General features: G+C 40.7%; 1 protein-coding gene across 19 annotated transcripts in view; it reads right to left on the reverse strand.

The window, feature by feature from the left end:
- Positions 1–12,927, reverse strand: part of PDE4D (phosphodiesterase 4D) — a 1,654,385-nt gene that overhangs the window by 244,466 nt on the left and 1,396,992 nt on the right. For all 19 annotated transcript variants that reach the window (XM_070056730.1, XM_008262244.4, XM_070056728.1 and 16 more), the window contains one exon: positions 72–263. In XM_070056730.1, the coding sequence (XP_069912831.1) occupies positions 72–263 (192 nt within the window). The remainder of the gene's footprint in view (positions 1–71; positions 264–12,927) is intronic.

The following is a 12,927-nucleotide window of genomic DNA, read 5'->3' on the forward strand; positions in this document are numbered from 1 at the left end:
ATTGACCTAGAGATAAGTTCGCTTGATTTTCCCACACATTCCCTCTTCTCTTTGCCTGTCCTTCTACTTACATATCACTGGCAATGGAGGAATTCCGGGACATAGACTTTGGAGAGAGGTCATAGTCACTGTCGGATCGATAGAGGAAGGACTCCCGGCGTTGACTGTGGACAAAATTTGCTTGGAGAATTAGCCCAGATCCTGGGCTGGTCATGGGATCCAAGGGACTCCGTCCCGCAGATGTGCCATTGTCCACATCAAAACTGTGAATGAAAGAGAAGAATTGATGTTGCAGTGAATACTGGCAGGTTCATGTTTCAGCAAAGGTTTAGTTGAAGTTCAAGAATTAACACTGAAAAAGTTACAACTGGTTCTTGCTGTTAAAAATGATACTATTTTAAAAAGATAATACTGAAGTACACAAAAATAAGAAACAAATTGACTTCACATTCTTGCTTTCCTAAACTATTGTCAATTGGCCAATGATGAGGGTCCTTCAAAAGTAAATGTACAATATTCATCTTTTAATTCTATTTTCCACATACTCTCTGAGGTATGCTCATGAAACACAGGTGTTTCTAAACTCAATTTCAGTTAAAGAGGAACCATCATGCAAAAACAGCTCTTGTCAATATAGAATTTCTTTTTGGGAAAATAACAAATATATAGCAATTCACCAACTATTAACGTTCAATTCATTCTGTGTCTAATGTCATCACTCCCTTCTAGCTAGGTTTCCTTCACTCCATGACATCTTCCTCATCACCAACATCTACTGTATCCAACTCCTTCCATTCCCCCTTCCAAAATAATCAACTCGGGCTGCTCTCAACTGGCACCTACACTGCAACAGTAACAACAGCTTTTATATTAATTTTTTGAACCTGCTTCTTGCCCTGTACCAAGTGATTCTTAAAGTCGAAGTCTGAGTGAGGCATCCTCCAGTTTAAGACTCTGCAGTAACTCATCTTACCCCTCAAGGTAGAGTCCAGATTCTTTTGGCTAGACTGAAAGCCTTTCACCCTGCTCAGTTACCATTAATCACCTTCCCAATCTCAACCTGTATCCCTCTTCCATTGGGTCCACGATACCCCACCGAAATTTTATCAAACCTGGGAGTCATAGTTTGTCTCTGTCTAACCACCCGCTCCTGCAGTTACTCAATTCCCATCTTCCCTGCCTGCTTGGGACACTTCCTTGAACACCCAGCCTTTACTGGAAAGGATGCTGTGACACCACCAGACTTTATGCAATGCCCTTCCTCTATGCTAGCAAGACAACTCCCCACTCTATATTCATAGAATGTACAAGGACTTGAAAATTGTAGTCCTCCAGTCTCCATTCCTGGACTGTGAACTCTGAGAATGGAAACTAGGACTATTCTTAGCAGCTCACGTGAAACTTCAAAAACCTTTTCTAAATGGTTCGAATGAATGATGGAATGATTAAAAGATACTATGCCCATTTCAGGCATGGAAAGCCAAGACACTCTGGCAAAAGATCTCTGCGAGTGAGATCCCAGTGGAAATAACAGGTCTTCAAAGAAGGAGGTACCTTTCTCTGAAGGGAGGAGAGAACCTCCACTTTGACTATGACCTTGTCTAAACAAGAGAAGAATCGGAGAACTCAGAGGGCTTCCATAGCCTTGGAAACTCATGACTGGAGCATAGGGAGACTACTGATGCCATAGACAGGAGTGTCAATTGGTAAAGTCAACAACAGGAGTCACTGTGCACTTACTCCTCATGTAGGATCTCTGTCCTTAATGTGCTGTGTATTGAGATTTAATGCTATAACGAGTACTCAAACAATATATTTCACTTTGTGTTTCTATGGGGGTGCAAACTGTTGAAATCTTTACTTAATGTATACTAAACTGATCCTCTGTAAAAAAAAAAAAAAAAAAAAAAAGAAAAGAAATTATCAACTCCCAACTTGACTCTCAGTGGGATTAAACATGACAATAGGTCTGATCTGATTTCATCATCATTTAAAAAAAATCATCTATTATTTTTCACTTTATGTTTCTGTGTGAAAGCAAACTGTTGAAATCCTAACTTAATGTATACTAAGCTGATCTTCTGTATATTAAGATAATCGAAAATGAATCTTGATGTGAATGGAAGGGGAGAGGGAGTGGGAAAGGGGAGGGTAGTGGGTAGGAGGGACGGGATGTGGGGGAAGCCATTGTAATCCATAAATCGTACTTTGGAAATTTATATTCATTAAATAAAAGTTAAAAAAAAAGATACTATGCCCAAAAAATACAGATTTCAGAGTTGGAAAAAAAAGGAACCATAACACATAGTTCTTAATGTCATTGTTGTAATTTAGAAAAACTTTTCATATAAAGCCTGTCTAGTGAAGTATCAACCAGGATTAAGAGAAAGTCAACTCTTATCTGTTCTTAGGAGAGGAAGTTGAGGGTGTAAGATAGCCCAGTAGGTACGTAGTTAAGAGAAAAAATGTTGAATGAATAAATGAACACATGAATTCAAGCTTACCACTTAGTGGACAAATTGTTCAAACTATTAACCATATAATTAAAACATTCTTTGATTTTTTATTAGATTTATTAATAAACACATTAGGATCCGAAGATTGGAAGCCAGAGTGGAAGGTAGGGCATGGATTCACAGCTGACCAATGAATCCATGACCAGTGAACACTGATTCTCAATCAACTCATAGAGTACAAAGAGGAAAAATTAATAATCTAGCTTGACCAGTCACAAACATGCTTTCTAATTGAAAGTTGCCTTATAATTGTGATACTTTATAAATGCATTTCTTTGCTCCAGGAAGGACAAAGAGAGATTATCTACTTGAAGACTGATTTTACAGGTCCTAGAAAAGTCCATTGACCAAAGTCACTGTCCTGACTGGATTCAATCCTCCAACGTTCCTGAACTCCTTCGAGCTCTATTGCATGATTATACAAACCACAGATACAAGGATCTTTCAAAGGTTTACAAAACAGAGACTTAAAAGATGCTTCTTTTACTGAAAAAAATTGAAATCTATTCATAGTTTTTACTAATAAGGATTTCCATGAAGCCCACTGCTCCTTGTTGGTTACTGTGATACCCAAAAAAGGCATCTGTTTCACCTAGGGAGGACAGGCACTGTGTATGTGGGACTTTGACCATCTTGAGGGAGGCCCGAGGGGAAAAGGATCTCTCTCCAATGGGCACGCTAGGGATCTCAGGCAGCTCTTCTTGGATACACTTCATTTAAAAAGCATTTATTAAACACCTATTATGAGCACATGGAGATGCCAAAAGAAAGGAGATCACAGTAATTTGTGCAGGGCTATCTGTGAATTCTTCAAAGAGGAACCATATTTAAAAAGGACTTTGAAAGGTATTCAATACATAGCTGGAAGACATTAAAGACTCTTTAGTGGGGGAAAAATAGGAATAGATTCTCTTTTTAGAAGAGAGTTACAGCAATTCTTTAGCACTTAACAATGTGCACTTACATAAAAAAGATTATTTTGATTTCTCTTTAACATCAAGTTGTTCTTACTGTTAAAAAAGGGAAATACTTTCTCCTTAGTATGTACAAACAGAAAAATAGGAGAAATAGGATAGTTGTTTTTGGTTATTTTTTCTGAGTTCATATCAATGAATCAGTAATGCACATTTTAAAAAAGTTATTTTAATATTTCCAATTTAATTATGCAAATCTTAAGACAACCCACTAAAAGTTTTGAAACAAATGTTTCTGTCTTTAAAAATTACACATTTTATGACATAATATTATCTACTATAACCAAAACATTTATTAATAAAGCATGATATTCTAGGGACTTTGAGATTTTTCTTTGTAGGTTGTAATATACCAATTTGTCCACTAGATGGAACTCATTTTCTTAAATAAGGAAAATCTATTTTAAATAAATTTGAAGGTCTAAAAGACCTCTTTCTTGAAGATTTAGGAAAACAATCTCTTAAATATCCAAAAAATAAAATCTCACCATCCATAGGAAGCAATTACCAGTATTGATAAAATTACATTAACCTAAGAAATATTAGCATTAGTGTTACAGACTGAGAAAGATATAAAACTAGTCACTGATGTTTTAGTAGGCCTTTACTCCTACATAAAAAAAAAAAAAACTCAAGAAGATTTCACTAAATTTCTAGAAGGAGTTCTGAATACTTAACACAGTGGTCAAGGTAATGTGGGTGTCATCAATGGTGTAAGGAAGCACTCTAAATTTTGGTAACAGAAATGTTCTCAGAATGGGTCTGTACTCATTTGCATTATTAATTTCCATTTTGCTATATGCTCCTATAGTCAAACTTTATTATCAAGACTGATACTACTGAGAAGCCCCAGTCTGAGGAATGAATGAATGTTAGGGCTAATAAGTAGCCTTACAGAACAAGAGACGTTGATTGAAGAAAGCCTCCTTTTTAAGTTGTGCATTTTTCCTTTAATTTATTTTTAATTAACAGAAAAATTTGGATTTTTTATTGTGTAGAATATGATGTTTTGAAACATGTAAACATTGTGGAATGGTTCAACTGAGCTAATGTAATATATGCATTGTCTCACAGGTTAATCATTTTTTTGTGGTGATAACACATACAACCTACTCTCTAAATGATTTTCCTAATAAAAGCATTATTCTTAACCATAGATACTGTGTTGTGCAGTGACCTGCCTCTAACCATAGATGATGTACAAAGATTTCCCTTTAAGAAAAGCACCATGTAGGAAAACCAACACTTACAAAAACAAGCTGGAATGAAAAAGGAGAGGCACACACAATAAGTATGACAGCAGTTTGGGAACTGTGGATATAAAAATGAGAAGTGGATCTGGGATTGATATTGAGCTCAGAATTGAGGCTTATTTAGAACACAGATCTATCAGTGATCACAAAAGCTTGCTGATCCAGGGTTTCCTAGCCATATTTTGGCTCACACATGCCCTTTTCAGTGTACTTTTTAAAACATTAATTTTAGATTAACAATGATTATATTTATGGGGCACAGTGTAATATCTCAAGATAGGGATACAATGGACACTGATCAGATTAGGGTTATCAATGTCTCCCCTTTTTCGTCATTACTTTACAATTGGAACCCTGGTGCTCCTTTCTTCTATTTGCTCAGAAAATACGTCATAGGTCATTGTGAACTGTAATCACGTCACTATGCTGTGTAGCAGTAGGAACTCATTCCTTTTATCTAACTGTGATTTAGGACCCGTTATCTAACCTGCTCTGCCCTTTGCTACCATGCCCAGCCTTTAGTAATTACCATTCTATGTACAGATTGAGTTGTTCCATGTAATAGGGAGAATAGGTAGTATTTGTCTTTCTGTACCTATGTCCTTTAAAAACGTTTAAAATTTATTTTCATTTGTTTGAAAGGCAGAGAGAGAAAGAGACAGACAGAGGAAGATTTTCCATCCATTGGTTCACTACAATAGCCAAAGTTGGACCAGGCTGAAGCCAGGAGCCCACAATTCAATGTGGGTCTCCCTTTTGAATAGCAGGGATCCAAGTAGTTGAGCCATTATATGCTGCCTCTTAAAGTATATACTAGCAGGAAGTTGGACTTGGAAGCAGAGTTGGGACTTGAACCCAGGCACTCTGATGTGGGATGCAGGCACTCCAAGCAGCTTCCTAACCCTTATACCACATGTCCACCTTGCTCCTTTGTCCTTTGATTTGCACTGGAATCAATATAAGTATATGAAACATATCACTGTCTTACAAGACATTGAAGTCTACTTAAAGCAACAGAACATGAAGCTATTAGAAGCAAACAACATCTGGCATCTGAATTAGGTAGTACGTAAGTAATTTAACACTAAATCGTGTTATACAGGCAATCAGAACATGTGTTCGGGATAAATTATGAAGGGAGTTTAAGAAGCAGAAGGATGTGCATATAAAAAATGTCCAAGCAGAGGAAAGCTGGGTGGGAGGTGGTGAGTGTCCAGCAAAAGTGAAGGAGCAAAAGCAAACACAAAAGAATGAAGAAGGCATGTAGGGGAAACAGGAAATTCAGGACTGGGCTTACCTTCAGGGCTGGTGTTAAAGAATAATGAGGACACATACAAATGACAGTCTGGTATGGCTGAACCCGACAGGTAGACTGGTATGTTTTTAGAAAGCCAGGCCGAAGAGTAGCTGCAGAAGGTTGTGGTATGTGGAAAGACACACATCACCCAACAGCTCAAGGGAGTGGCATGGAAAACTGTTGATTTTTCAGCTGTATTCTTTCCCAGTATGTGATTTGTTAAAATAAATGCACTGTTTAGAAAACTACAAAGCAGTAAATACATAAATATACCAAGAAGGGACCCCCCTCACAAAAGGGTTATTCAGTAAATATTTCAAATATTAGAATACAAGAGAAGTTAGTATTGGATGAAAAAGGCAGTATGTTTTTATGCCTGATCATAAATTAATCAAAAATCAGACTCCTTACTACTTAGTTACTTATCTTTCTGAGATCCTAATTTAACTGAGAGCTAACTTAGCCTGAAAATATACAGCATTTCAAATAAGATACCTATTTTCCAAACACAACTGTATACATAGTACAAGTCACCGTATCATTAACACAACAAGCAAGTTTTGTTAAACTGTAAGGTGACCTCACAGTTGTGAATGGCCCAAGCACACTCTTCAGCAAACACTTCAATAGGATGAATTCTGTTCTGACGCACTGCCAGTTAGGTGGAGGCCAAGCCTAAAGTTAGCAGAAGCTGGAGAAAGTAGCTAAGGAATCGGGGAGAAGGAAAAACCCCTACAATGATGACAGTAAGTATAATCATGACAGAACTTCCAGAGCACTTCCTCCAGGCCAGGCTCCGTGCTTTACATGCGTTATCTCGCTGGGTCCTCACAATCACCCCTGGAAGTGGGCTCTGTATTTTCCCTTTTATCAATGAGGATTCGGAGGCACGAAGAAATGGCTCTCTGTTAAGTCTTACGTTCAAGGCCAGGATGTTTGTAAACAGGCTTTAAAGTCCAGCTGTCTGAGAATGGAATCCGTGTCTAAGTCCCTACTACAAAGTGTCCCATTAACCATTAAAAAAAAAAAAAAAGCCTCTCTGAGCTTCCTCTCCTGGTGGGAACATCAAGTACGAACTCTTCCAAAATAACATTATGATTGACGTACAGGGCATGCATGCTAAGGCTAATTCTGGGACTCAGTTTCCATAGTATCCAAACTTGCCAAATCCCTTGCTTTTTCTAAGCTAGAACACAGCAGTATGGTGTAACAGGGTTTCTGCTGTAAAACATTTGGTGGGGTTCTTTATAGGGTTCAAAAGCCTATTTGGACTTAAGGGCAGACAGGTGGGTTTATGAAGGGTCTTAGCAAATGGGACTAAGGGAGACACTCAGCCGTTCCACATGCTGCTTGCAGTTCAACCATGCACCATGCCTTGAAAGAACTGACTTTGACCTGAAGTCAACCATGCAGGTGTCTTTGTCTCCTATTAGGTTCAGAAAGACTCACTACCAGCCAGCTAGCTATCTACAATCAGAACTGTTGATGAGAGAGTCAGAAAGACAACCAGCCAGCCAGCTGCAGTCAGAAATGTTGAGGGCTGTGTGTGGCTAGCACAACTCAGGACCATTCACGCCACAGGAAACAAACTCACTCCATGAGAAACACACATCAGACAAACTGACCAACCAATCAAACTGCTGCCAGTTCTCGAAACTGCTGCAATTCATCATAATGAGCCTCTCCCATCCTTTCGTCTATGGACCTCATAATTTTACGTCAGCTGAGGACCATCTCTCATTCTTTTGGCCTGATGTTCAGCCGCACTCCCCTGGTGTAAACAGTTCGCATCTTTTCTTAATGGTGATTTGGGAACTCTCTGGGGCCAGGGTCTTGCTACTGTCCAGGATACACCGTGACCCTCATGAAGTCCAACACTAAAGTTCTTTTTTTTTTTTTACAGGCAGAGTGGACAGTGAGAGAGAGAGAGAGACAGAGAGAAAGGTCTTCCTTTTGCCATTGGTTCACCCTCCAATGGCCGCCGCGGCTGGCACACTGCAGCCGGCACACCGCACCTATCCAAAGGCAGGAGCCAGGAGCCAGGTACTTATCCTGGTCTCCCATGGGGTGCAGGGCCCAAGCACTTGGCCTGGAAGAGGGGCAACCGGGACAGAATCCAGCGCCCCGACCGGGACTAGAACCGGGTGTGCCGGCGCCGCTAGGCGGAGGATTAGCCTAGTGAGCCGCGGCACCGGCCCCAACACTAAGGTTCTTGTACTTAACTCTGATCTCCAAAGAAGAGCCTGCAGGAAGTACTACACCCTGCAAGGCTCCCACAGGGAAGACCTGGCCGAATGCCGCTGAGAAGCTTGGGAGCCCCCACCAGTGACAGGAGCATGTGAGAGTGGCCTCTGGTGCTGCGCACTGGGAACAAGAGTGTGGTGACAATCGAGGTCCTCTTGCTTCCTGTTGGAAGAACACAAGGTGCCCACATGTTCCTGTGAAGATTTTTTTTTTTTTTTTTTTTCACAAAGATGGGTTGAGTTTCTACCATTTTCCAGGTTGCAAGCTCTTGGGCAAGTTATTGTCTCTTTCTAAGCTTCTACTTCCTGATAACGATAAGGTCTCAACCTCTGGGCTATTATACAGATTAGAAGAAAAAATGCTTGGAAAGTATTTACCACATTGCCTGGCAGCTGATAGTTCCCAATATTGAGCAGCTATTCTTTTCAGTTTTATTACTTTTTATCTTCTGGGGGATCTCCAATCGAGGTCCTTCTCTTTATATGAGTCATTCTCCAAACCCCAACTACATGGCCTTTGCAAGAACCTAAATGGGGAGATGAGAAAAGCAGAGCACTGGGGGCCATAGCACCTGTACCAGCCCTAGCAATCAATGAGTCGACAGCTGCTGGAGCCAGGTTGCTCTTCTAGCTTCAGCCAATGTTATGCCTGCACCCCGCTTGGTCATTCCAGTGCCCTGACATCTGGGGAGAAGGTGGAGACTGCTGATTTTTCTCTAGATAGTCCTCACTGGGAGAAAGAGCAATTTCCTGCTAGGAAACACAGAAGGCGTGGGGATCCCCACAACCTGGCAGGGGGGAGGTTCCAGCCAAAAATAGTGGGGAAAAGGGCCTTGAGATCTCAGGTCTGCACACCCAGGATGGACCGGGGAGCCTCTGCTCGTGGCTGCATTGTTTACATTCCTGTGCCCAGCTCCCCCGTAGGTGTCACAGCCCACACTGTCGGTACAGTAGAACCCATTTTGGAGCTGCTTCCCCACGGGAGCAGGCCAGGTTTGCCCTTGAGCTTAATAAAGGAATATCTGAACTGAAGGATTACTTACATCTGTTTTTTTCTTACCCTTTTTATTTTAATCACAAGGTTATGAAACTTGTTTCTAATGAATGTCAGTGATAATTTCCCTTCAAAATTTCCCTGCAGGTCAAATAGTTTCTCTGGAATAAAGAAAATACCACTTCCTTGGCAGGTGCTGCGGGCTCACTAGGCTAATCTTCCACCTGCGGGGCCGGCACCCCGGGTTCTAGTCCCGGTTGGGGCGCCGGATTCTGTCCCAGTTGCTCCTCTTCCAGGCCAGCTCTCTGCTGTGACCCGAGAGTGAAGTGGAGGATGGCCCAAGTGCTTGGGTCCTGCGCCTGCATGGGAGACCAGGAGGAAGCACCTGGCTCCTGCCTTTGGATCAGCACAGTATGCAGGCCGCAGTGTGCCAGTCGCAGTGGCCATTAGGGGGTAAACCAACACCTTTCTCTCTGTCTCTCTCTCTCACTGTCCACTCTGCCTGTCAAAAAGAAAAAAAAAAAAAGAAAGAAAAGAAAAGAAAAGAAAAGACCACTTCCCCAAATTCATCATGTTAATATTTTCTTTGCTTCGATCATCTACGGAGATAGACTGTAGAGAATAGCAGTTTCCAGTGAAATGAACAGATGACAATCTCCCAATCAATCAAAAAACTGCATATCAAATTTAGCTAGGTTACCCGGAAAGCAAAGGTTCTTGGCTACTTTAGTAGGTTACCCAGTTAAATAAAGCCATGTACGTTAGCTTGCCTGATACACACACATGCGCAGAGGCCGAGCCTTTAGGAATAAGAAATAATTTCACCCCTTGTTTTCATAGATAGCATTTCTAAACGTAAGACTGAAACAAAGGAGGAGGTTATGTGCTTATTTGTTTATAAACATATAATACTGGGAACATACAACACTTGTCAGTGACATTCCCAGTAACCAGGTAATAGAAGCCTCTGGATGAATATGATGGCATGAGTTTGTTGTCTGGATGAGAAAAGCGTAGCAATTAGCTAGATTTGCTTCCTTGGTTTTTGTCAAATGATGTGGTTAAAAAATTTCTTTAAAAAAATTTCTTTCTTTAAAAAATTTTTAATTGCCACATAATTTTAATTGTACAGATAATTGTACAAAATTGTGGCTGCGCTGAAGCCAAAAGCTGGGAACTCAATCCAGGTCTCCCATATGGTTTACAGGGACCTAAACATTCAGCCATCACTGATGCCTACCAGCGTCTACATTAGTAAGAAGCTGGCATCAGAGGCCAGAGTTGGGAGTTGAACCCAGGCACTGTGGAGTGGGATGTGGGGGTCCCAGCTAGCATCCCAATCACTATAATAATGCTTGCCCTGATGTCATGATGTTGTGATACATGTATACATTGTATGATGGTCATTCAGAATAATTATGCTTCTTCACCACAAACATTTATCGTTACTTTGTGATGAAACATTCAAAATCCCCTATAACAGCTACTGATAATGAACAGTATATTATTGTTAACTACAGTCTCCTTCCTGTTCCACAGAAAGCTAGATCTCATTCCTCTATAACTGTAACTTGCGACTTTTGACCAATAGTTCTTCTTCTTCGGCGCCTGGTAACCAATATTCTACTCTCTCCGTCTATGAGATGAGTAAGGTTGTGTGATATTTGTCTTTCTGTGTCTGATTTATCTCCCTTAACGTAAAGTCTTCTAAGCCCTACTGTGCAATTTGGAGTATTTGGAGATGGGGCTGTATGAGTGCCTGTGATGCTAAATGAGGTTGTAAGAATGATTTTTTTTTTCCACAGGCAGAGTGGACAGTCAGAGAAAGAGAGACAGAGAGAGAGAGAAAGGTCTTCCTCTTGCCGTTGGTTCACCCTCCAATGGCCACCGCGGCCGGCGTGCTGCGGCCAGTGCACCGCACTGATCCGAAGGCAGGAGCCAGGTGCTTATCCTGGTCTCCCATGGGGTGCAGGGCCCAAGGACTTGGGTCATCCTCCACTGCACTCCCAGGCCACAGCAGAGAGCTGGACTGGAAGAGGAGCAACCAGGACAGAATTCGGTGCCCCGACCGGGACTAGAACCTGGGGTGCCGGCGCCACATTAGCCTACTGAGCCATGGCACCGGCAAGAATGAGTCTTAATTTAGTAGGGCTGGCATCCTTCAAAGAAAAGGAAGTGATATCAATATTCCCTCTCTCTCCTCTGCCTCCCCCCATCACATGAGGACACAGTGGGAAAGTGGTTTTCTGCAAGGCATGGAGAGAGCCTTCACCAGGAACCAGATGAGCCTCAACTTGGTCATGGACTTCCCAGGCTCCAGGTTGATGAGAAATCTCTGTGTAAGTCACCACTCCAAGATATTTCCTATGCAGCTCAAGTTAGGACACACAGAAGCCCCAAGAATTGTGTTACTCAAGGTTTATAGATGACTTTTTGGTAATTATTTCTCAGAAAACTTGTCTTAAATAAAATCCGATTTAAGAAGCGATCTCAAATCATTGCCAACAACAGTACCATGGATCTTTCTCCCTCTTCTAGGAATACTACAGTAACCAGTCGCATATTGAAGTTTTTTGAGTTGACTTTATCTCTAGTGTAAGATAAGAGCCCAGTTTCATTCATACAGTTTTTCCAAAGGGACTTTCCTTCCCCCATTGAGTGTTCTTGGTGCTCTGTCACAGATAAGTTGACTGTATATGGATGTGTTTATTTCTGGGTTATTCTGTATGTCTGTCTTTATGGTAGTACTATACTGTTTTGATTGCTGTAGCCTAGTTATACAATTCAAAGTAAAGAAGTGTGAGGCCTGCAGCTTTGTTCTTTTTCAAGATGATGTCGCCTATTTGGGGTCCTTTGTGACTGCATATGAATTTTAAAATCACTTTTCTATTTCTGTAAAAAAAATTACATTGGGCTTGTTCTGAGGATTACAATGAACTTGTGAATAGCTTTGGTACTATGGGGATCTCAGCAGTATTTAAGCCTTCTAATATACGAACAAGCATAGGCAACAGAGCAAAAACAGACAAACTAAAAAGCTTTTCTGCAGCAAAGGCAACAGTCAACACAATGGAAAGCAACTTGCAGAATAGCTGATCAATGGTGGACATCCACGACAGCTAAGGAACTCCAACAACTCAAGAGCAAAAAACACAAAGAAGCCAATTAAAATCCAGAAAACTTTAAAAATGAAATAAAAGAAATAGGCATTTCTCTAAAGAGCACATACAGATGGCCAACAGTATTTGGAAAGATGCTCCACATCATTAATCATCAGGAAATAGACATACAAACCACAATGAGATGTTATGATGACTTTTACTAAAACTAAAACTAATAACCAATAGTGACAAAGATGTAGAAAAATTGGGATTCTTGTGAGACTATAAAACCATACAGCTGTTATGGAAAACAGTATGGATGTTCTGCCCAAAATTAAAAGTAGAATTACCATATGATATATTAATTTAACTTCTGGGTATTTCCCAAAAGAAATGAGATTAATATAGCAAAGACATTTGCATGCATGCCTATGTTCATGGTGACATTATTCACCCTAAGACGTAGAAACAATTGAATATCCAATTGAATAATTGATGGATGAATAAAGAAAATGTGGTGTGTGCGTGTGTGTGTGTGTGTGTGTATGT

Source organism: Oryctolagus cuniculus, chromosome 14 (assembly GCF_964237555.1).
Source record: "Oryctolagus cuniculus chromosome 14, mOryCun1.1, whole genome shotgun sequence".
Classification (NCBI taxonomy): Eukaryota; Metazoa; Chordata; class Mammalia; order Lagomorpha; family Leporidae; genus Oryctolagus; species Oryctolagus cuniculus.